At 38.0% G+C, this 26,415-nt stretch overlaps 1 protein-coding gene across 1 annotated transcript in view; it reads right to left on the reverse strand.

Annotated features, from left to right (window-relative positions):
- The window catches only part of ADGB (androglobin), a 170,472-nt gene that overhangs the window by 53,986 nt on the left and 90,071 nt on the right, over positions 1–26,415 (reverse strand). Inside the window, exons 17-26 of the mRNA XM_065927758.1 lie at positions 25,619–25,721; positions 24,841–24,982; positions 23,151–23,265; positions 19,040–19,207; positions 12,259–12,394; positions 11,495–11,632; positions 9,555–9,648; positions 6,143–6,277; positions 5,250–5,403; positions 1,232–1,419 (exon numbers count right to left, since the gene is read on the reverse strand). Of these exons, the coding sequence (XP_065783830.1) occupies positions 1,232–1,419; positions 5,250–5,403; positions 6,143–6,277; positions 9,555–9,648; positions 11,495–11,632; positions 12,259–12,394; positions 19,040–19,207; positions 23,151–23,265; positions 24,841–24,982; positions 25,619–25,721 (1,373 nt within the window). The remainder of the gene's footprint in view (positions 1–1,231; positions 1,420–5,249; positions 5,404–6,142; positions 6,278–9,554; positions 9,649–11,494; positions 11,633–12,258; positions 12,395–19,039; positions 19,208–23,150; positions 23,266–24,840; positions 24,983–25,618; positions 25,722–26,415) is intronic.

Raw genomic sequence — 26,415 nt, forward strand, 5'->3', positions numbered from 1 at the left:
TCTGTAGATAAAATATAATGAGACTATGAAGTAGCGGAGGACACTTAGAATAAAGAGGAGGGCACAAAGATGAGAGGTGTGTGGGAATTAAAACCAAAAGCTCTGATACATGAGAGAGTGGAGTCCATGATGAGGACTACTTATCAATGTGTTCTAAGGGAGATGTGAGAAAACATAGACAAGTAAGAAAAGAAGGGTGAGTTGGCAGATAAGAAGAAATCTACACAAGAGAAAGTGAAAGAGGAGAGTGAAAAAGTTGGCTTAAAGCTCAACATTGAGAAAACTAAGACCATGGCATCCGGTCCCATCACTTCATGGCAAATAGATGGGGAAACAGTGGGAAAAGTGGCTGATTTTATTTTTGGGGGGCTCCAAAATCACTGTAGATGGTGATTGCAGCCATGAAATTAAAAGATGCTTGCTCCTTGAAAGAAAAGCTATGACAAACCTAGACAGTATATTAAAAAGCACAGACACTACTTTTCCATATAGGTCTGTATAGTCAAAGCTATGGTTTTTCCAGTGGTCATGTATGGATGTGAAAGTTGGACCAGGAAGAAGTCTGAGCATCAAAAAATTGATGCTTTTGATGTGGTGTTGGAGAAGACTCTTGAGAATCCCTTGGACTGCAAAGAGATCAAACAAGTTAATCCTAAAGGAAATCAATCCTTCAATCCTAAATATTCATTGTAAGGACTGATGCTGAAGCTGAAGCTTCAAAAATTTGGCCACCTGATGCAAAGAGCTGACTCATTAGAAAAGACCCTGATGCTGGGAAAGACTGAAGGCAGGGAGGAGAAGGGGATGACAGAGGAAGAGATGGTTGTATGGCATCACCGACATGGATGGTGATGGACTTGAGCTCAAACTCAATGGACATGAGTTTGAGCAAGCTCTGGGAGTTGGTAATGGACAGGGAAGCCTGGCATGCTGCAGTCCATGGGGTCATGAAGAGTTGGACACAACTGAGTGACTGAACAACAACAAAAATAGGATGAGGACTAAGAAACCACATGTGCAACATAGGCTGTATCTTACATAACATTTATACAATCATATTGCTCTGCATTTTCAAAGGAGTATAAAGTTGAAGTTCAAAATTAGGATTTTACCAAAAAAATTATTATTTTTGATAATATCAATATTTAAATAAAATATTTAAATATAAAGTCAACTATTTAACACAAGACATTAATATTTTAAAGGAATGCATCTCCTTTCTGTTACATACCTGAATATAATTTTCTTATCATTGGGAATGTAATAATCTCTGATTTCCTTTATGGCAAAGGTATTACATGGAGGGTCTCGAGACAGGCACGGGAGTGGATGATAAGAACCAATGAGGCGCAGTTTCCATCGTGAGGATGACACATACATGTCACCAGTATATGCTTCAGCCACAAATGTATAGCCTTTCTACAACAAAGAAGAATTACACTGAAGTAAGTAATATTTTATGACTAGTTTTCAAAGATACAATGTATGGTTTCACTAGGGTCGGTAGTATAGTGGTGAGCATAGCTGCCTTCCAATATATGGGTGGTGCTAAGTCACCCTTATGGCAGAAAGTGAAGATGAGCCAAAAAGCCTCTTGATGAAAGTGAAAGAGGAGAGGGAAAAAGTTGGCTTAAAGCTCAACATTCAGAAAACTAAAATCATGGCGTCTGGTCCCATCACTTCATGGGAAATAGATGGGGAGACAGTGGAAACAGTGTCAGACTTTATTTTTTGGGGCTCCAAAATCACTGCAGATGGTGATTGCAGCCATGAAATTAAAAGATGCCTACTCCTTGGAAGGAAAGTTATGACCAACCTAGATAGCATATTAAGAAGCAGAGACATTACTTTGCCAACAAAGGTCCATCTGGTCAAGGCTATGGTTTTTCCAGTGGTCATGTATGGATGTGAGAGTTGGACTGTGAGGAAAGCTGAGTGCAGAAAAATTGATGCTTTTGAACTATGTTGTTGGAGAAGACTCTTGAGAGTCCCTTGGACTGCAAGGAGATCCAACCAGTCCATCCTAAAGGAGATCAGTCCTGGGTGTTCATTGGAAGGACTGATGCTGAAGCTGAAACTCCAATACTTTGGCCACCTCATGTGAAGAGCTGACTCATTGGAAAAGACCCTGATGCTGGGAGGGACTGGGGGCAGGAGGAGAAGGGGACGACAGAGGATGAGATGGCTGGATGGCATCACCGACTCGATAGGCATGAGTTTGAGTAAACTCCGGGAGTTGGTGACGGACAGGGAGGTCTGGCATGTTGCGATTCATGGGGTTGCAAAGTGTCGGACACGACTGAGCGACTGAACTAAACTGAACTGAACTGAAGTCACCTCAGCTGTGTCCGAGTTTGTGAGATCCTATGGACTGTAGCCCGCCAGGCTCCTCTGTCTAATGGATTCTCCAGGCAAGAATACTGGAGTTGGATTGCCATACCCTCCTCCAGGGGATCTTCCTGACCCGGGTACTGAACCCATGTCTCTTATATCTCCTGAATTGGCAGGCAGGTTCTTTACTATTAGCACCACCTGGGAGGCCCCTTCCAGTATATGTTTTCACAGTACTAAAATGCTTTATCTTAATATACATAAAAATCTTCCAATCTCTTGATAAGTGACAAATCACTTAGTAGTATGTTTTGAAATCCCTCTTAAAAACTTCTAACTTACATGTTTTTGGAGAAAATGGAATACTCTAATATTTCTGTTTGTATGTTTCCCTAACCATTAAAAAATGCTTAACTGTGGTAGATGATTACTACATTTCCTTCTAATTCTTCTAATGCTACCTAAGACAAGTTATTATTATTATTTTGTAATCATTGCCTCCTGGATTAGCCCAATAGCTTCCTACTTGATTTTCTTGTCTTTTCAGAATCACCTTTCTAAATATAAGATGAAAAAAGCAGAAGAGTTTATGGAAATATAGTTCCCTTGGTATGACAAATGGCAAGTAAAGCTATTGAATTAGCAGAGGACTGGTTCCATGGAACCCACTTGTGAGCCTGGAGGTGAGCTCTTTAAATTGGAGAAAAGAAGTAATTAAGGAACCTGGGAAAGTGACAACACACAGAAGTTCAAAGCAGTTCTGAGTTTATAATTCCAGACATTTCTATCAAGGCAGGAAAATACAGGCTTTGTATTCCAGTTGCTCTCTGATGCAGAGAAAACTCTCTGATGTGTTTATGGTGGTTTAGCTGTATCTGACTCTTTGCAACCCCATGGACTGTAGTGCACCAGATTCCTCTGTCCATGGAACTCTCCAGGCAAGAATACCGGAGTTGGTTGTCATTTCCTTCTCCAGGGGATCTTCCCGACACAGGAATCAAACCCGGGTCTCCTGCACTGCAGGCAGATTCTTTACTGACTGAGCTATGAGGGAAGCTGATGTGTTTAGATTTCCAGAAACAAAAATTAGACATACACAAGACAGAATGAATTCATAACATTCCAATAAATGTCTTGGGATAGTAACTAAAATCCCAATACCTGTAATGAGCTCCAAATTGCAACACCCATAAAGACTTTCAATATTATGTTTGGGGCAAGTAGAAAAGGGAGATAAATCATGTATGCTAAAATATTTTTACCTGCAAAGTTTTTTTTACTGCTTTTATTATTTGAGCTTGTGGAACTAATGTATTAAAGAAGTCAAACAAAATTACATGACTCATTTCATGTTTGTCTAGACTCAGATAATTTTTTGAGAGAGAATAAAAGATTTATAAAATGGTAGGATAGATATATTGATAAGTGATAATCTGAAGCTAAACTAGTGATAGGATTTTAAGAGAGAACCTGGTAACTTTAAAGGATCTCAAGACTCTGGAATAAAAGTGTAACATAGCAGAGTATCTAGTACTGAGAAACCACACGGATTAAGTATTTCAAATCACAGTTTATGGTCTTTGAAAAATTACCAAAAAACATGTCTAATTATTCTGAAGGATTGACTGTGTAACCAGAATTTTTTTTTTTTTAAACTTAGACCCTAGTTCTATGGATATATATTAGAAAAAGTTGACCTAAAATAGGCTACATATGTGTCAAATGCCTTTGCAGGTGCCAAAATGCTATTGCAATCATAGACTAAAAACAATGGGGCAATGATTATACTTTAGGTGGGTTGGAAGTCTTTTTCAAGGCTGTTCTGTTCAAGCGAACTACATTGTAGAAGAGCTTAGTAACCTGGAGAAACATTTGAAGACCAAGAATCGTGATGAAAGGAAAACCATACCACAAAAAGGACAACAGAAGCTATTCTGCTATTCATACAGTTCTATACTTTCCTCCACATTCTCTCTATTTTGTTCTAAAAAACAAACACAAGATGAGAGGGTAGAAGATAGGAAATATTTGAGAGAGGGAATGGCTATGTTTGTTGCAATCCCAAATTTACAATTTAGAAATAATATTTAAATGGAGATAGAGTGTTGTCCTGAATAGTGACTCAATGGCATCATTTAAAGCTAAACCCCATATTAAGTTTACTCAAGGAAGGGAGGTTTACAGTGGAGCTACAAAGCAAAAGGTAAACCAAACCCAAAGTATGCTACATGTGAATAAGAATCAGAGTCTTGTGTGGTTCCAATGAAATACCCAACTAAAGATCTCTACCAAGAGTAGGTATCAATGACTAACATGATCAGTATTAGTATACTTATCTGGTGAAGTAAAGAGCTCATCTCTAGAATTTAATGACATCTGTGAACTTAGTAGAATATCCCTTTGAATGAAATCATCTTTTTCTTATGGATCTTTGAGACCTTTGGTTTCCAATTACAAATGTAAGAAATTTTTATATTCAAAAGGAAATCTAGGCCAAATCTGGTGAGTGGCTGTATAAACACAATCTTCAAACATATTTAGGAATCAAATAAAAAACCCTGCGAGAAACAGAGACAACCTAATGATGATTTGGTTTAGGGATAAGATTAAATGTGCTCTTTACCTCCATTTTCATTTTAAGGATTTGTATGATTTTATAATTTTAATAATGGGGATTTCTAACATTTTCCTTTTGTCATATTTTCTTTGGTGAAAAGATAAGAAGGGGACTAAAAGGCGAATGTTCTGGCACTCACATTAAGTATCTATTGCTGTCAGATACACGAGACTTCTCTGAAGAAAGACCAGGGCCTAATTATGGGCTGAAAACACATCTGTTCTACCTTTTGCTGGAAACTCTCAGATTGCTGTCTTCTCATTGCTATTTTATCAAATGAGGAGAATCAATTTAAACCTACCTTATTCTTGGTATAAAGATAAGGCACCACTTTTTGGAACACTTTTGGCACTTGTTCCATTGTGTCGTTGTTAACAATGTGGAGCATACAGACTGGAAGTGTAGTATATACTTTGGGAACCAAAATCATATCTTGAGGAACCAAAAATGTTTCTCTGTAATTACAAAAGAGTGAAGTTTCCCTTGGCATGAATCATAAAGAAAGTTTGAAATTAGGTTTGAAGCCAAGAAATAAAAAAATAAGTCTAAAAGTTGCAAATAACTTAAAGGTACACATATTGTTTTCCTTTAGAATTCTAATTAATACATTATGTTTTCATGCAAATGCTAACCTTTTAAGAAATACTATTTATAAATAATGTGTGACTAACATGCTATTGCTTGGAAGTGAAATGATTTATTTCTTTACTAAAAGCATATCAGTTTATTCTATTATGTGTGCATGGTTAGTCACTCAGTCGTGTCCAACTCTTGAGACCTCATGAACTGTAGCCCTCCAGGCTCCTCTATTCATGGGATTTTTCAGGCAAGACTACTCGAGTGGGTTGCTATTTCCTCCTCCAGGGGATCTTCCAGGCCCAGGTATTGAACCTGCATTTCCTGTATCTCCTGCATTGCAGGTGTATTCTTTACCTGCTGAACCATAGGAGTAGCCACATTCATCAAAAGATCTAATAGTTAACTTCATATTCTTCATATTTTGTTTAATGAAACATGGATAAAATTTCTATAATAGCTCATTTATTCACATCAGATATGGAAGGAATTTTAACTAAGTTCCGAAAGCAAGTTAAATGTTCATACTTTTACTACTATCACACATAAAACTCTCTATATATGAATATTTTATACCACTTAGGGGTGGTATAATTTGCCAATATATGAGAGCCTCACCTGAAAACTATAAACCAAGTATTTGGTGGCTGGTCTGTGTAAGTCACAGTATAGTCAGCAAAAGCAATCTTAGTTTCTTCATCTTGATAGCATGGATAAGATTCCATAGATTTGCACTTGCTTTTAAACATAAGTCTGGAAAGGTAAGAATAGTTTAAATACCAATGGCAAAAGCAATTTTTGAAACAAATTTTATTTATAAAAAAAAAGAACCAAAAAAAAAAAAAACCAAGACAGTATAAAATATTGCAGTCCACTGCTGGATGGATTGAGTACTTCATCAAATGAAGGCTCGTTGTATGTGGCTCAAAGGCAGAGGTGACCATTTTCAGGTCAACCATGATGTCTCTCAAAAGTGCCCAAAGTTATCTGAAGTTCTTAGTTGAAGGAGAACCGAATTCATGACTCTGGGAGTAATTGAAATTTACAGATGGGAAACCAGCACCAAAGATCAAGCTATAAGGGTGAGAAAATTAGAAGCAGGAAAATTAGCAATAAAACTGAATAGAAGCCACTGAAAGTCTGGGGATTTGATGTAGAGAATAAATAATAGAGTGTAGCTTACAGTGAGGAATTGATTTGAAAAAAAAAATTTAAAAATAAACCCTAAAAGCAAAGGCCATGAACAAGGGGAGGGTGCCAGAGTTTTCCTTGTACATGATTTCTAGTGCAATTAGGTTTCTCCATGATTGCCCTGCTGGAAGGATATTGTATATTCCAGAACACAATGGAAATGATCGGAGAGTTCCTGGGTCCTGTAGCTCCCACCAGCCAAGAACCAGAACCAGACTCAGTAGCATTAGGAGTCTTAGGATTTTTGTAAAATGTTGGATGTTAGCTGGGACAGAAGCTCTAATGGTTATAGACAGTGGTTCTCTGTAGAGGTCTAGACAGAGCTAGAGTTGTGTTTGACTTCCAGATGGTGGATGACTTGACTGTACTTCAGTGGGAAGCAAAGCCAGAGAGATCCTCAGGGAGGACAGGGTTCACCTGCTCTTTCTGATCACTGGTCTTTGGTAGTGGAAGGAAAATGATATGTTTATATTTGCACACCCGCGTCCTTGGTTGTGTCCACTCTTTGCGACCCTTTGGACGGTAGCTTGCCAGGCTCCTCTGTCTATGGGGTTTTCCAGGCAAGAATACTGGAGTGGGTTGCCATGCCCTCCTCCAGGGGATCTTCCTGATCTTCCTGACCAAGAGATTGAACTCACCGCCCCTGTGTCTCCTGCATCGCAGGCAGATTCTTTACCCTCTGAGCCATCAGGGAAGTAGGGCATAAAAAAACTTTTAAAAATAATTACAAGAACAAAGACCAGGTTGGTTATACCTTCTGGTTCATGTGGCATTTTTTTGTAGTTTCTATATACAGAACCATATTGCCTGTAAATGGTGGTTTTATTTCTTCCCTTCAAATTCTGCTGACACTTTTATTGCTTTATTACCTTTCTGCTATTTTTGGAATTTCAGGATTACCTTGAATAAAAGTGTTTGGGCAGGCATCTTTGTCTCAATCCCCAACTCAAGGAAAAGCTTTCAAATTTTCACCACTAATTATATTTACAGTAATTTAAAAAATATACTAGGTACCATAGCATATTAAGGAAAATCTTCTCTAAATTTAGTTAGCTAAAAATGTTTAAATTTTGAATTTGTGTTGCTTTTTTTCAAATGTTCTTTTCTGAACCTATCCGAAGGACCAAATGATTTGTTCCTTTTCCCTGTTAATGTGCCGAATTAATGCATTTTCTAATGTTAAACTACTCTTGCAAGTCTCAGAGTGGGAAACCCACTTAATTAAAAGATATTATTTTTTTATAGAATTCCAATTTTGATTTGCTACATTTTTTCATCTAATTTTAAGAGGGTGACTGGTTTGCAATTTCAGTTTTTTGTTTTTTTTTTACTATGTTTGCTGAGATTCTAAAATCAAGGTTTTGAATTGGTAAATGTTTCCTCTTCTTTTCTGTTCTCTAGAAAATGTGTAATATTAATCTTGTTTCTTAAATTGACTAGTTGATCCATTTAGCACATTGCTAGAGGATATATTATGCATTCTTGCCTTATTAGCATTTCATCTAGATTATTACTTTACCGTTTCTGCAGTAATGCCAGAACCTTAGAACTCTGTACCTCCATCTACCCAATTTCTGCATTTTGCTTTGCTAAGGTTAAGATTTTACTCCTACATGTAGCTATTAGTCTAATTGTCCTTTGAAAATAATATGTCTTATTTTTCTGGTAACTTTGAAGATTTTTCTTCTGGCCTTTGGTTTTTAGCAGTTTGACTATGATGAGTCTAGCTATGGTTTCCTTTGTGTCCTTTCTGCACAGACTCAGGAGGCAGAGTCTCTTGAAAATACAAGTTGATGTATTTTATCAGTTTTAGAAATTTATCAGCTATTATATTTTTATATTCTGGTACTATAATGATATAAATCCTGGACTTTCTAAGCATGCCCCACATTTTCCTTAGTTCTTTCCTTATTTTCCACTATTTTTCTATTGACCTATCTCCCAGTTCACTAATCTCTTCCTCTATTCTACCTGATATGCTGTTGAACTAAAACATTTTAAATTTCAGTTGTTAGAAATTATATTTATGTCACCTCTGTTTAACTGTGCTTTATTAATCTAAACTTTTCATCTATTTTCTCTTTATTCTTTATTTTTTTGAGCTTTTCCGTTATAGTCGCTGTTAGAGATTTGGTCTGCTAGCTCCTACATCAAAATGGTCTGCTCCTTTTATATATTTATTGTTGTTCAGTCATTAAATCGTGTCTGACTCTTTACAACCCCATGGACTGCAGCGTGCCAACCTTCCCCGTCCTTTCACTATCTCCCAGACTTTGTTCAAACTCATGTTCTTTGAGTCAGTGATGCCATCCAACCATCCTATCCTCTGTCTCCCCTTCTCCTCCTGCCTTCAGTCTTTCCTTGCATCAGATTCATTCCAAGAAGATTTGTGGTTAAAATGCAGTTTTCCTAAGGCCCACTTTACCTCACTGGTCCCTGTGTCTAGAGCGCTGTTCACCAGGGATTTCAAGTGATGACTTTCACTGTTGAAGCTTGGTGCGCTACAGTCCGTGGGATTGCCAAAGAGTAGGACGTAGATTAGCAATTGGACATCAAAAACAAAAATAGTCTCCCCTAGCAGGTCCTAAACTTTTAACTTTTGTCTCCTGAGCACCAAAAGACTTCAAGAAACTTTGCTTTGCTTTCAGAGCTTTCCTGCTTAGAATATTAGATAAGTGCAGTGAGAACAAACACGTATTAAGTGGGGAAGTTCAGAAGCCATGGGATGTTTCTAGTTGCAGTGATTAGGGAAAAATCCTACGAAGATGGTGTCATTTGAACTGGAACTTGGAGGATACCAAGATACTGCAATTAAAAAAAAATCATTATACTGCTTTACCTTAAGAGAGAAATTGCATACTGTTCTATATTCTGTTCCAACACAGCCCAAACTCTCTGAAGAGTATCTGCAACACTGGCATTTTCCTTCGTATCTAAAAATAACAATACAGAAACTGTAAGGTGCCTGAAAAATCATCTTGTTCTAAGCCCTCCTTTTACAGGTGAAGCACTTGAAACTCACAAGTAAGGTGATATCCAGAGTCAGAAGCTTTACTAGCAATAAAACCATGTTTAAAATACAAAGCTATGATCCTCTAGCTAAGAGTTCTGATCATCATTTTATGCTGTTTCCCTTCATATCTAGTTAAAAAATCATAAAATCTCTTTGATCTAACTGAATATACTCATCAAAGAGTTTACAACAAAAGATCACTTATCACAGCAAAAAAGTCCTTATGAACACTCTTGTATCAGAAACTATAATCCATCCATTTTTTTCCTAAAGAACAGTGGCTAATGGGATCTCACTGAAGCTTAACCTAAAGCATAATCCACAAAAGGCTTAAGAGGAGATGATCTGACAAAAAAATGTGAATCCATCATAAGCGTCTCAAATTTAACATGTCAGAAACTGACTTTTTTTTTTCTAATTATCTTAATTTCTTCATAGAACTTACTGGTATCTGAAGTCATTATCTTAATATATTTACTTTCCATTGCATGCCTGGGACCACTATAACACAAGATTCACCAGAGCAGAAACCTTGGAAGTTTTAGTAATTTCTGTAAGGCCAGAACATAGAATAGTTCTGCACACACAAGAATTATTCAATAATTATATGTTGATTGAGAACACAAATACTATTAAAAAGCTGCTCATTTTTGTCTTTATAAAGAGAAAAAAATATATTATATGATTATACTTTTTACAGTATATATGGACAAACAACAGGGATATTTTTCTATCACAAAACTATGCAATGCAGTTTATTTGTTTAACATTTATGGATCTATAGATTTTACTGCTTTGATGAACATTTTGATATTTCTCATTAAATATTTCAGAGATACTTTTACAACAAAATGTTTCAAAATACTCAAAGAATTCTATGGGAGGCAAGGCTTTTTACATAAAAATGTCAACAAAATTTGCAGAATGAAAATAATTGAATATCATTTTTTGCCTTTGCAGTGTTTTATTTTGAACTGATAAAACAGATCTTTTCACAAAATAGTTTCATATACAAAAATATATTTGATTTGATAAATATAATAATACACTTTGAATGCATTTTACGCTTTCTAAGTGTATGATGCCATAGACATACGTGAAATGTCTTCATTTAATTCGTTCATGCATTCACTTTGAAAAATGGCCTAGAAATGTAAAATTATCTATGACTTAGCTGAAACTGCTATGCATTCCGCTAGGCACTGGGGATGAATGGGGAAAAGGCAGTTTCCTGTTTTTAAAGAATTCACAAAAGACTGGGAAAATACAGATCATCATTCATTCAGCCAGTATTTGCTGTGTGCTCACTCTGTCAGACACAGACTAAAGCCACTCTGCACTAAATTGCAGGAACAAGAGCTTGAGCATAGCTACCTGCACCCTGAACTCAAGGAATTTCAATATTTATAGAATTACAAGCAATTAGCTGAGCCATAGAGTTGAATGAACCTAAAATACTTTTTGTTAGCATGTAAACAAATATTCATCTTTATTTATGCAGGGGCTTCCCTGGTGGCTCATATGGTAAGGAATCCTCCTGCAATGCAGGAGATCTGGGTTCAATCCATGGGTTGGGAAGATCTCCTGGAGAAGGGAATGGCTACCCATTCCAGTATTAAGACTACCATTCCAGTATTAATGACTACCATTCCAGAGGAGCCTGGCAGCCTACAGTCCATGGGGTTGCGAAGAGTCAGACATGATTGAACGACTTTCACTTCACTTATATATGCAAGTTCATTTTATAAATGATTGAAAGAATATACCTGGTGTTCTTGCTTTCATAAGCAATCTGACATATGTTCCTCTCCACATGGCTTGAATTTTAATTGCTGCTGCAATTTCCTCTGGAGAATACTCTTTATCGCTTGTTGGCACACTGTTCTTAACATCTACCCATTCCGCTAGAAAGAGAAAAACAAACTTTGGACTAAAAGTTAATCTAATCTCTATTTCAGTTTTCACTGCCTTTAACTTTTAAGGCCATATGATGGGTCAAGTGCCACAATGATAGATTTGTTCTTATATTTAACATTGCCTTCTGCGGGTGGTTCCTTTTTAGAATATAAACATTCTGGAGAAGGGAAATGCTAAATATTGACACTTCAGTGAAATACTGTTGAATTCCTCTGTGAAAATAGCAAGAAGGTTCTCCTAAAGTTGAAAAAAAAGTTAAAATCGTGGGAATAGAGCATTGGAAAAGGAAGAAATGAGGGTTACTGAGATCAGAATATTTTCCCAGAATTCCTCAAGTTGTACTATATAGATTAGTGACTGTCTGCTTTTTAAGGTCAGGAACAAATAAAACTGGGATATTTTGGGCTCCCCTGGAAATACGTGGAACAGGGGACACATGTCAGATCTTTGGAAACTTTTGCGCTTTCTCAGGGCAAAGCTTGAACCCTACAACTGTCAGTACTGACATATTCTATCTACGCCACAAAAATTTGGGATGCATTTTTCGCAAATTATGTGTCCTATATAAAGTTGGAATTTCTTGGTCATGGAAACACCTAAAATTAATCAGTACCTAAAGAAGCCTCTTCCAAAGAAGAATCGAGTAAATCCAAGTCCAAAACCATGGCACGGAATGCAAATTTGGTGTTGGGTGGAGGTTTTGTTATTTGAGCTTTTTTCATTACACGCCATAAAGAAATATGAAAAACCTGACAAAGATAAAATGTATTAGTATATTTTCTAAATCAAGAAAATACTCTTACCTAGTCAGAGAGGCTCTAAAAAGCTTTCTATTTCTCAGATATACACACCATCTAACAAAAGATTCTTTGAAGACTCCTTCCTCTAGTAAGAGACCAGATTTATTTAACATCTGATGAATTTTAACTTAATAAGATTTAATCAACACAATGTTTATAATATGTATTCAACCAAAATTAATATTAAATTAATTGAGGAGATACAGTGTAAGATAAAAAATAATGTTCTTATGCCTAAGCAACTTAAATACCAGTTTTCTCTTATTCTGAGATGCCATTTATTGTAAGATACACTATTACTTCACATGCTTCAAGAAATAAAACTTGCCACTCAAGGTTTTTATCACTTTCTATCACTTGTGAGTATTTATTTCCTATTGAAAAATCTCTTTTAAATTTATTTAGGCATAACTTTTCATCATGTATCACATTTAAACATATATGAAAAAGTAAAATAAACTATATATATTGATTAAGTATTCCAAAAACGTATTCGTGCTCAGACTCCTATTCTTGCAAATCACTTTTTGCAAGCACTTAACATGTGTGTTTTCTACACAGTTATGTCCTTTGTGTTGTCAAAAGATACACCATTGCTGAAAGAGCATTCTTTTGTCCCTGGGTTTTTTCTCAAGCCACTGACTCTCATTCAGGAAGTGTTGATGCCAATTCATTCTTTATTTCACCAAAGAGGGCTGATGGAAGGTTCCTAGACCACAACCAGAACAAATATTCCTTCTTTCAAGTTCTTCTGTTCAAGATTTTTATCCTGAAATGTGGACAGATTCCACATATCCAATCACACCATTGGTGATGATAACCAACCATGGCACATTTCTGCTTGTTTACTTGTGGCTATTTAATGTTCACAGGGAGTAAAGCACTTGATGGATGAGGTAGGGCTGAAGTGAAATGAAGTGAAAGTCGCTCAGTTGTGTCTGACTCTTTGCAACTCCACGGATGTACAGTCCATGGAATTCTCCAGGCCGGAATACTGGACTGGGTACCGTTCCCTTCTCCAGATGATTGTCCCAACCCAGTGATCGAACCCAGTCTCCCACATTGCAGGCAGATCCTTCACCAACTGAGTCACCAGTGAAACCCTAGGTAGGGCCCCCTGGGCACTGTTTGTGGTGATTTTCACCCAATCATACTCTCCCTCTCCTTGAGCTCTTAGGAAGTCTTTCTGGTCTGAGGAAAACCCCTTTCCCTTCATGCACATGGTGACCCCAAATGCCAGGTGAATTTAGGATTCACTATGTGTAACAATTGGTGCCATCAAATCCTTTTACTTAAGCACTATTTATCATTTATCTTGAGAATATATTATGTAATGGACTCTATCTGATGAACTATACAAAGAGAAACTTCCTTGGGTCTTTGCAATCTCTTTAGCAGATTGCCCTTGATGTGTATCACATTCTAGTCTAAGGTTTATGGAATGATTTTCTTTTTCTTCTGCCTTTGCGGAGTTTTTCTTGATTTGAAGATTGTTCTTAATTATCTTTCCCCAACAACACCTTATGCTCAGTTAAAGTGGAATAACAGGGAAATTAAATTTCTAGTATAAATAATTTCTAATATAATTGTATTTTATATATTGTACATACTGTTTGCTTATATGAAATTAAAAATTGGCTGAGTGAAATGTTTCTAGACAGAGACCATGCACCCTTCACAAAAGTTAATTCAAAATAAACAGTAGACTAAAATGCAAAATGTAAAAGTATAAAATTTCTGGAAGATGATATAGGATAATATCTAGATGACCTTGGGTAGGGCAGTGCCTTTATGTATTCATCACTAAAGCCGTGGCCCACAAGAGAAAGAATTGATAAGCTGGACTTCACTAAAATTAAAACTTCTGCTCTGTAAAGAAAATGTCAAGAGAATGAGAAGACTTTGACTTCTCTAATGACTTCATAGACTGAGAAAAAATATTTTCAAAAGAATACTTAAAACTCAATGATAAGAAAACAAACAACCTGATTAAAACTGGGCCAAAGACTTTAACAGACACCTCACCAAAATAGATATACAGATGGCAAATAAGCATATCAAAAGATGTTTCACATTGTACGTCATCAGGGATATGCAAATTAAAATGACTTACCGCTGTGCTTTTAGAAGAGTCCAAATCTGGAACACTGACAACATCAAATTCTGAGTAGAATATGGAATGTCAGAAACTCTCAATCATTTTGATGGGAATGAAAAATGGTACAACCACTCTTGAAGAGTCTGATGATTTTTATAAAGCTAAACATACTCTTGTTATATGATCCAGCAATTACACTCCTTTGTATTTACACAAGTGAATTGAAAATGTATGTCCACCAAAAAACTTGTACACAGTTGTTTATAGCTGTTTCATTCATAAATGCCAAAACTTGGAACCAACAAAGATGTTCTTCAGTAAGTGAATAAATAAACCGTGCTATATCCAGACAATGGAATATTGTTCAGAACTAAGAAGAAATGGGGCTTCCCAGGTGGTGCTGGTGGTAAAGAACCCTCCTGCCAATGCAGGAGACATAAAAGAAGTGGGTTCAGTCCCTGGTTGGGGAAGATCCCCTGGAGGAGGAAATGGCAACCCACTCCAGTATTCTTGCCTGGAGAATCCCATGGACATTGGAGCCTGGTGGGCTACAATCCATAGGGTCTCAGAGTTGGACATGACTGAAGCAACTTGGCACACAAGAAGAAATGACCTATGAAGTCATGAAAAGACAGGGAGGGAACTTAAGTACCTATTTCTAAGTCAAAGAAGCCAATCTGGAAAGACTACATTATGACATTTTGGAAAAGGCAAAACTATGGAGACAATAGAGAGATCAGTGTGTGCCAGGGCTTGGGGGAGGGAAGGGATGAGTAGGCAGAGCACTTAGGATTTTTAGGGCAGTGAAATTACTATGTATGATACTACAATGATAGATCTATGTCTTTATACTTTTGTCCAAGCCCACAGAACGTGTGCCAAGAGTGAATTCTAATGTAAACTGCAGACTTTGACTGGGCTCATCAGTTATAAGCAATGTACAACTCATGGGGGATGCTGGTAAGTAATGGGGGAGGTGTGTGTGTGGGGTAAGGGATATATGGGAAGTCTCCACACCTTCTGCCCAATTTTGTGATGAACCTGCAACCACTCTAAAAATTGTCCTTAATAAAACAAATTTTAACTGGGTATCCTGTGTTTTAATTTCTAACTCTAGCAACACTACTCCCCAGGGGCTATTTGACAATATCTGAAACCATTTTTAGTTGTCACAACTGGTGTTTAGAGGGTGTGGGCAAGCTATGATGCCACTGACAGTTCAGGACCACAACAAAAATCAACTGAAAGGTCAATAGTGAACAGGGGTACCAATCCCTGTTTTGTATCACTTCCTTAAGGCTTTCAGTAAAGGAGGATGACAAAAGTAGGAAGTCAATAAATACCTGGAGTAATGGGCAAATTTAGCCTTGGAGTACAGAATGACCAATAGAGTTTTATGAAGAGAATGCACTGGTCATAGCAAACACCCTCTTCCAACAACACAAGAGAAGACTTTACATATGGACATCACCAGATGGTAAATACCGAAATCAGATTGATTATATTCTTTGCAGCCAAAGATGGAGAAGCTTTATATAGTCAGCAAAAACAAGACCCAGAGTTGACTGTGACTCAGATCATGAACTCCTTATTGCCAAATTCATACTTAAATTGAAAAAAGTAGGGAAAACAACTAGACCATTCAGGTTTGACCTAAATGGAATCCTTTACGACTATACAGTGGAAGTAACAAATACATTCAAAGGATTAGATCTGATAGACAGAGTGTCTGAAGAACTGGAGACAGCGGTTCATGACATTGTAGAGGAGGCAGGGGTCAAGATTATTCCCCCAAGAAAAATAAATGTAAAAAGGCAAAAAGATTGATCTGAGGAGGCCTTACAAACAGCTATGAAAAGAAGAGAAGTGAAAGGGAAAGAAGAAAAGGAAAGATATACCCATTTGAATGTAGAGTTCTAAAGAATAGCAAGGAGAGATAAGAAAGCCTTCCTCAGTGATCAATGCAAAGAAATAGAGGAAAACAATAGAATGGGAAAGACTAAAGATCTCTTCAAGAAAATTAAGATAGCAAGGGAATTTTTTATGCAAAGATGGATACAATAAAGGACAGAAATGGTATGGACCTAACAGAAGCAGGAATACACAGAAGAACTATACAAAAAACATCTTAACGACCCAGATAATCACACTGCTGTGATCACTCACCTAGAGCCAGCCATCCTGGAACATGAAGTCAAGTGGACCTCAGGAAGCACCACTATGAACAGAGCTAGTGGAGGTGATGGAATTCTGGTTGAGCTATTTCAAATCCTAAAAGATGATGCTATGAAAGTGCTGCACTCAATATGCCAGCAAATTTGGGAAATTCAGCAGTGACCACAGGACTGGTAAAGGTCAGTTTTCATTCCAATTCCAAACAAAGGCAATACCAAAGAATGTTCAAACCACAGCACAAGTGCACTCATCTTACACGCTAGTGAAGTAATGCTCAAAATTCTCCAAGCCAGGCTTCAACAGTATGTGAACTGTGAACTTACAGATGTTCAACCTGGATTTAGAAAAGGCAGAAGAACCAGAGATCAAATTGCCAACATCCATTGGATCATCAAAAAAAGCAAGAAAACTCCAGAAAAACATCTACTTCTGCTTTATTGACTATGCTAAAGCCTTTGAATGTGTGGATCACAGCAAACTGTGAAAAATTCATCAAGAGATGGGAATATCAGACCACATGACTTGCCTCCTGAGAAATCTGTATGTTGGTCAGGAAGCAACAGTTAGAACTGAACATGGAACAACAGACTGGTTTCAAATCAAGAAAGGAGTATGTCAAGGCTGTATATTATATGACTGTATATATATGACTTATATGCAGAGTACCTCATGAGAAATGCTGGACTGGATGAAGCACAAGTTGGAATCAAACATTGCCAGGAGAAATATCAATAACCTCAGATATGCAGATGACACTACCCTTATGGCAGAAAGTGAAGAAGATCTAAAGAGTGTCTTGATGAAAGTGAAAGAGGAGAGTGAAGAAGTTGGCTTAAAACTCAACATTCAGAAAACTAAGATCATGGCATTTGGTCCCATTACTTCATGGCAAATAGATGGGGAAACAGTGGAAACAGTGAGAGACTTTATTTCTTGGGGCTCCAAAATCACTGCAGATAGTGATTGCAGCCATGAAATTAAAAGATGCTTGCTCCTTGGAAGAATCGCTATGACCAACCTAGACAGCACACTAAAAAGCAGAGACATTACTTTGCCAACAAAGGTCCATCTAGTCAAAGCTATGGTTTTTCCAGTCGTCATGTATGGATGTGAGAGTTGGACTATAAAGAAAGCTGAACGCTGAAGAATTGATGCTTTTGAACTGTGGTGTTGGAGAAGACTCTTGAGAGTTCCTTGGGCTGCAAGGAGATCCAACCAGTCCATCCTAAAGGAGATCAGTCCTGGGTGTTCGTTGGAAGGACTGATGCTGAAGCTGAAACCCTAATACTTTGTCCACCTGATGTGAAGAACTGACTCATTGGAAAAGACCCTGATGCTGGGAAAGATTAAAGGTGGGAGGAGAAGGGGACAACAGAGAATGAGATGGTTGGATGGTATCACTGACTCAATGGACATGAGTTTGAGTAAACTCCGGGAGTTGGTGATGGACAACAAAGGTCCGTCTAGTTCAGGCTATGGTTTTCCCAGTAGTCATGTATGGATGTGAGAGTTGGACTATAAAGAAAGCTGAGTGCCGAAGAATTGATGCTTTTAAACTGTGGTGTTGGAGAAGACTCTTGAGAGTCCCTTGGACTGCAAGGAGATCCAACCAGTCCATCCTAAAGGAGATCAGTCCTTGGTATTCATTGCGAGGATTGATGTTGCAGCTGAAACTCCAATACTTTGGCCACCTCATGCAAAGAGTTGACTCGTCTGAAAAGACCCTGATGCTGGGAAAGATTGAGGGTAGGAGGAGAAGGGGATGACAGAGGATGAGATGGTTGGATGGCATCATCGACTCGATAGTCATGGGTTTGGGTGAACTCCAGGAGTTGGTGATGGACAGGGAGGCCTGGCGTGCTGCAGTTCATGGGGTTGCAACGAGCTGGACATGACTGAGTGACTGAACTGAGCTGAACTGAAAGCCAGGATGCTCCTTAGCCCCAACAGTGTGAGGAAACATTGATACCTCGAGAGCATCCACCTATCAATGGGGAAGGAGTTGGTGGATAAATAGTACAGTCACCTCATCCTTTAGTAGGACATTTCTGAGGGATACCCTCCACAGTTCACCACAATCCCCTGGAGGACTGAGCCCCAGTAACCCACAGCAATCATTATCACATCCTTTAACAAATATGCTTTTCTTTCTCACTTCATTCTTCCTATTCTCTCATTTCTGCTTGCTGTCATCACTTTCCAAATTGTCTTCATCCAAAACATTTTCTCAGCTCTGGTTTAGGGGATCTTATCTAATATGAAATGTATTATTACAAATAGAACATGTTCTTCTAGGAACTGTATAGCCTGAACATACTTACCCTGAAGTGCTGTGCAGTTAGTTCTTTATCCCGGAGGGGGATAGGGTAGTGAGCTGTTTGTAGATCCTTCAGGGCTGCAGAAAGTTTAGCCTTATCTTTGAAATTAGCAATCACATGTCCAACAGCTTTCAAAATTGTTAAAGCCTGCTCTGTAAATCGGTAGCTCTCCTGTGAAGACCAAGCATAGTACTCAGATTCATTTTCATTTATTTAGGTGTAATTAGGTTTACAAAGATTTAGTTTCTGTATTAAAAATCTGTTATGGGACTGAATCAACAGTTATTTATGGAGGATTTACTTGATCAAAGTATTTCACCAGGAGTCATGGTCAGAGAGATGTTAAACAAGAAACTTGATTCTTGCTCTTGTAGGAACACACAGAAAGAACACGAACCCCACTGGGGGCCAGGGGCAATTTCTCCATAGTATTAATAGTCAACCTTTGTTCTGAAGAATGTCTAGGAATTAGTCTGACAGCTGTGTGGTATTTGATGACTGCAGGGCAGAGAAGAGTTCAGGGAGAGAGCCATTAAAAAAAAGAAAAGGCAAGAGGGTGAACTAGCCTGGGCTTCGGGGTTCCTTCTGCTATAAACTCTGAAGAAACAATAAAGCAAGAAGGAGACAGGGATATCAGGAAGGAACTTATTTTTAAAGAGGGAGAAAACCATGAGGTGTTGCAGATGATGGAGAAGTTGCGGAGCAGAGGGTGCTTACAGGCAGTCTGAAGAGGAAGAGGGTCATGCAGGAGGAAAGCTTTGTAAAGTCTGTTTTTGTCCCTTTCCTTAGGGGTGCTACCATCACTCCACAGTTCCCTGTAGAAATTCTAAGGACTAGTCCAGCAGGAATAGCATGAGAATGGAGTAAGAAGCTGATGAAAACAGAGGTAATCGACTCGCCATATTAATGCATTTACTTCCCCCTGACCTTCTCCCAATCCCCTCAAAGCTTTGGAAAAATCTCTTCTTAATAGTGTCTCCCTGAAATGAAACCATGACCAGAAAAGTCACCTGGTTAAGTGGTAGCGCTGGGAGTAATCAAGGATGGCTCTGAGAAGTTTGAGCCTCTCTGCTTTTGAACCAGTCTATATCCCCCTTTCCTTCTTGATTAGAAGTGAAGGCTACTGGGGCCTAAAAGTCAGTCCCAATAACTTTTATAAGATGGAGGAGTTGATAATCCCAGGAAAACATGAGTTCACAGACCCAAATAGTCTAACAATTAGGGAATTAAATCACCTGAAGAAAGAAACAAACTGCTTCCATTTCCTGACTATTGTAAACAGTTTTGCTATGAACATTGGGGTGCATACATCTTTTTGAATATATGCCCAGGACATATGTCCAGGAGCTGGATTGCTGGGTCACATGGTAGCCCTATTTTTAGTTTTTTTAGGGCTTCCCTTGTAGCTCAATTGGTAAAGGATCTTCCTGCAATGCAGGAGACCCAGGTTCAATTCCTGAGTCAGGAAGATGCCCTGGAGAAGAAAATCGGAACCCATTCCAGTTGTCTGGAGGATCCCATGGATAGAGGAGCCTGGCGGGCTACAGTCCATGGGGTCACAAGAGTTGGACATGAATTAGCAACTAAATCATCACCACCGTGGAACCTCCATACTATTCTACATAGTGGCTGTATCAATTTACATTCTAATCAACTGTGTAGGAAGGTTTCCTTTTCTCTGTACTCTCTCCAGCACTTAATTTTTGTAGATATTTTGATGATGGCCATTTTGACCCATGTGAGGTGACACCTCATTGTGGTTTTGCTTCACATTTCTCTAATAATTAACAGTGTTGAGCATCTTTTATTATACTTGTTAATCTTCTGAGTGTCTTCTTTGGAGAAATGTCTAATGAGGTCTTCTGCCCATTTTTTATTGGGATGTTTTTGACATTGAGTTGTATGAGCTGTTTGTATATTTTGGAAATTAACCCCTTGTCAGTCACATCATTTGCAAATATCTCCAATTCCATAGGCTGTCTTTTCGTTTTGCTGGTTTCTTTTGCTGTGCAAAAGCTTTTCAGTTCAATACATGCACCCCAGTGTTCATAGCACTATCTAGAGTTGCAGCCTAAATGTCCATCAGTCGATGCATGGATACAGTACTGGAGTATTACTCAGACATAAGAAGAATGAAAAGCTGCCATTTGCAGTAACATGGATGGGCCTACAGAATATCATAGTGATTAAGTACACAAAGACAAATACTGTGTGATATCATACATGGAATAAAATAAATAAGTACAAATGGATCTATTTACAAAACTGAAAGACTCATAGACGTAGAAAACAAACTATGACTAACCAGAGGCAAACAGGTATGGGAAGGAAAAATTAGGAGTATGGGTTTAACGGATACACACTGCTACGTATAAAATAGATAAGAAACAAAGATCTGCTATACAACACAGGGGACAATATTCAATATCTTCTAATTAATCTATACTGGAATATAATCTGAAAATATATATATTAGTAGCTGAAACACTTGGCTGAACAGCTGAAACTAACATGATACTGTAAATCAATTCTGCTTCAATTAAAAAAATAAAAAAGAAACAAACTAGATAAGCCATGCTATGTAAAAAAATTTTTTTTGTTTGTTTGGAGTTTGAAGCAGAGAAAGGTTTATTTCAGGGCCACACAAGGAGATGGTGGCTCATGCTCTAAAAATCCCCAAGTTCCCTGGAGGGTTGTTTTTTTTTTTTAATATTATAATATCATTATGTGTGCTCAGTCACTCAGTCTGGTCTGACTCTTTGAGGCCCCATGGATTGTATCTCACTGGGCTCCTCTGTCCATGGAATTTTCCAGGCAAGAATACTGGAGTGAGGTGCCATTTCCTCCACCAGGGGGTCTCCCCGACTCAGGGATCGAACCTTCGTCTCTTGTGTCTCTTACATTGGCAGGAGGATTCTTTACCACTTAAGCACATTTATTATTCATCTAAATCATGTCATTGTAGCAATTAAGTTGGCTGCCTTTCTTTTATAGTTATCTTGAAGAATCGGACATGACTGAGCAGCTAACACTTTCACTTTATGCAGCTTTATTTAGTACGATTTCTTTAAGATGACACTGATTTATTCAGGTAAAAATATTTTTTTTAAAGAAGAGAAAAAACAAGAATTTAAAGCAAGCAGGGTAAATCTAATTAAGGGTGTAAGGGACATAGAAAGTGGGCTGGATTATCTTCCTTCTGTGTCTATTGAGGAGGAGTTAGGTCTGATGAGAGATGATGCAGAAAGAGAGGAGGCAGCCAAAGGGCATCCTTCAGGACCACTGCCTGGAGAGGGAAGAACGCATGAATAGAGCCTATCTGGGCCATGAAAACATGAGCACGGGGATGGTTTTGACCCATCCACTACCGCTCTGGACAAGAGGTTTGCTGACTGGCTAAGTGGATCTCATCTCACTAATATGAATTTGTGATATATGGTGATAGATTGGAGGAGCAGGTAAAGCTGAATTATGCAGTAGAAAGGCCCTATAAATACTTGTCTCCCAAAATGCATATGCATATGTCTAAAGATGTCCTTGAGAGAACGTCTAAACCAAGACAGGACCTGAAGGAAGATTTATTTATCTCTCTTTTCTTTCAGACCCTGTCAGAGCTGAGGAGCTAGAAAAACCAAGAGGTTAAGAGCTGATGAAGAAATGACTGACCCTTTTGTGGATCCTCTCCCCCTGAATCCCAGAGTCCCTTCCTTAGGACAAAGAAGGGGGAAAGGAGCATATAAAATACTAAAAATTTAATCTGCATTGAAAAAGTCTGTACTGATCCTTTCTGTTTCTCGAGGGAACAATAATATTGATACTATGGGATCTGCCTTAGGTGTTAACAGATGTGTAAGGGAATTCAACAGAGCAGAGATGAGTAAACAAAATAAAATGAAATAAAATAATATATTTTTAAAATAAAATTATTTTATTTGTATCCCTACAGAGCTGACTACTTATTAACATGTATTTGAGAGTTTCTTAAAGAATATACTTAATAGTTTTAAAAAGTAAAAAAAATGAGTAAGTTGAATAAAAATTAGAAATATGATTTAGTTCAAGATCTTTGAAACTAAAGCACACACACACAAATCACAGTTGCTAACCAATTTACCGGCTCAAAGTTGGGTAGCACAACATCTTCATCCCCAATGACGAAGGTCACCATGCTGCAGATGTGTATGGAGTGGCCCATGGGGGAGTATGCAGTGAAGAGCAGCATGTGTCTCCTAGAGAGAGTGGACACAATATATAGATAGAGGGTCTCCTTTGTTGTAGTCCTTGCCTCTGTTAGCTTCTTGATGATACTTTGTGCACAAATGAAGTCAAAGGTTTGTATGGGCTGAAGTTTGTAACACACATGAGGTAATGGCTGATGAATTTTCACTCTGAAAGAACCCTCAGAGAGCTTGGAATCTATATTTCACTAACTATGTTGGATAAAAGCGGTCACACTAAATGGCAAAGTTGCACAGATTGGAGACATCTCCCATGCACTGCAGACATATTGCAAAAGACAGGTTCTGATTTTCCCCTCACAACAGTAATAATTCACATTGGCCCAGTGCTTTGTAGATTTCATAGTCATTTTCTCACAAATGCACAGCTTCACGTATGTTACTTATGTCTCTCCTACCAGGTTGTAGCACCATGGAGGGGACTGAGAGCATGTCTGAAGCCTTCCTGTTGGCTGCTTGGGTCCCTGTGGGGGGAAATGTGGATAGAAGTAGTAAATTGTGAAAGTGTTTAGCGGTTCAGTTGTATCCGACTCTTTGCGGCCCCATGGACTGTAGAGTAGTCTGCCAGGCTCCTCTGTCCATGGAATTCTCCAGGCAGGAATACTGGAGTGGGTTGCCATTCCCTTCTCCAGGGGATCTTCCTGACCCAGAGACTGAACCCAGGTCTCCTGCATTGCAGGCTGATTCTTTACTGTCTGAGCCACCAGGGAAGCCCAGATAAAAGCAGATTCTTTATCAGTTCCCTATCCTTGGTCATCTTGATGAATGAGCACTCAGACAGAAAAATGATTTCTGGGAGAATCTTTCCAAACTAGAGCTTTTAGGGGAGATGTGAAAAATACAGTATCTCTAAAATTCATTATTCCTCTAGGAATATTGGATGCTTGCCATAGATTATTTTAGCACTTTATTTTGTTGCTTGGATTTTGCTTTTTGAATAAGAGCCATAGCTTTTCATTAATCACATAGAATTATCATGATTGATCTTGGGAAGTTCAGCAAAATATTTATCTTATCTGAAATATGAGGTAATATTTTGAACTTTACTTATCAAAAATCATGAAAACTTTTCAATTATATATCTTTTCTTTAAAACAGAAAATGTGATGTGTTTAACCAACTGTATCTTAGTTTAAAATAAAACTACAGGTAAAATTAAAAATAACTACAGGTAAAACTATAGATTTATAGAAAAAATGCTGTTTTTCAACCTGTTTTTAAATAAAATCATGGTCCTTATTAAGAACTATGGTATAATAAAACAAAAAGATCATTTTGATAAATTAATTTTAGGAAATACTGGATTAAACACATTTAAAATGTAGTCTTTACTAAGGAAGTTTCAGATTCTTTGGCAATTATGCATCTTCCAAAAGGTATAGCGTTTCTTCAGTTTATTTGTTCCCAGAATTATTTTTCTCAAGAATCATGATGATAGGCCTATACTTTGTGAAATCACTTTAGGAAACAACATATTAGACTCCATATTATTTCATTATCTAGTAGTCAAAAGTTTACAAGTCTTCAAATAATTCTTAGTATGGGAAAAATAAAGTCACTCCATACCCAACAGGCAGGCGAACTACTGTAGCCTTGGTAGCAAAGGTGTGAATTGTCACAACAAGATGGCGAGGCCTCAGAGATTTCCAAGAAACCGCCTCAACTGTAAGTAGTCCAGGCTCTATGGGAGGGCTGTTCTTTGTTAAAGCTTTAGGAAAAGTTAAAAAAAAAAGATGTATATATATATATATTTATATAAATTCAATTGTGAGAGTTTAGTTGGCTATCACTAGTATTGCTTTTTTATCAATGTGACATTAATAATAATATAATTATAATAATATTAACAACAACCAAGAATTAGACATATTCTGAAAATGCTCATAAAACATTAGAAATTATGCTGGGTAAATAGTTATGGGAAATAATACCCGAGAGGAAGCAAGATCTCTGTTCCTATTCCTACTTCTCTCCTTGTAGTCACTCACCCAGCTGAAGAAACCAGGAATGGAAAAGAGGAAAAAAAAAAAGAAAGAAAACAAAGAAGAAAGAGCTTGTGATTTTAAATAGATTTTTGAAAGAATCAGCAATGATGGCATGTATAGGGGGAAAGAGAAACAGAGGGACTAGCTGTGCTAAAGAGGTAACCATATGACCAGATCAAAGAGAGAGATGGGTGGCAAGATTGAGCATACTCCTTGATGTCAGAGGAGCAGGAAGATCTTAGGAGGTCTGGAGAGGGAATAAGTTCCTTCATTCGGTGTCTAAAACGTGTAGTATACATTTTCCCTGAATGGAAAGTGAGCTGGGCTTTCAGACTGTAATTTTCTCATAGCCCTCTTACCTCCAGATTCTCCCCAGCGTACCAATGCAGAAAAGCAGATCAGCAGTTCAATGGGCTTTAAACTGTCCACGAATAGGTGATAGGACACACGTTCATCTGAAAACTGCAAGAAATAGACTAATTGTTGCATTTCATATCAGCCTGTTAATGCTGGTATTTCCCACTTCTAATGAAAGTATAATACCTGACATTCATAGAGCATTTAGTGTGCTGTAGACCCCACAACAAGTACTTTACAGATTTAATGAAAGGAAGAAAATCACACTGGTGCATACAGGCAGCAGTCCATGTGTCTGCAGACAGGCCAGATACCGTATCAGAGAGAGCCAAAGTTCTCCTCTGTGAGTAAAGAAAGGGGGTATGCTTGTTCCAGAAATGACAGTAGAGGAAGAAACTGAGCCCACAGCTGAGCAGTGTTCAGAAAATAGGTCCCTGATAAGTAAACAGGGAGAGAATAGAAATGTATTAAGGTAGTCTATTTGGGCTTCCCTCTTGGCTCAGACGGTAAAGAATCTGCCTGCAATGAGGGAGACCTGGGTTCAGTCCAATGGCTGGGAAGATCCCCTGGAGGAGGGCATGGCAACCCACTCCAGTATTCTTGCCTGGAGAATCCTATGGACAGAGGAGCCTGGCTACAGTCCTTGGGGGTCACAAAGAGTCACCCACAACTGAGTGACTGAGCACATGCTACTTGGTGGATTTTGCTATTACTCCTTCATTCTACAAGGTCTTCAGAACTATACCCACTGCATGCTAATGAACCAAACTGGGGGCTCCCCTTGTGACTCAGCTGGCAA

Source organism: Muntiacus reevesi, chromosome 3 (genome assembly GCF_963930625.1).
Source record: "Muntiacus reevesi chromosome 3, mMunRee1.1, whole genome shotgun sequence".
Taxonomy (NCBI): Eukaryota; Metazoa; Chordata; class Mammalia; order Artiodactyla; family Cervidae; genus Muntiacus; species Muntiacus reevesi.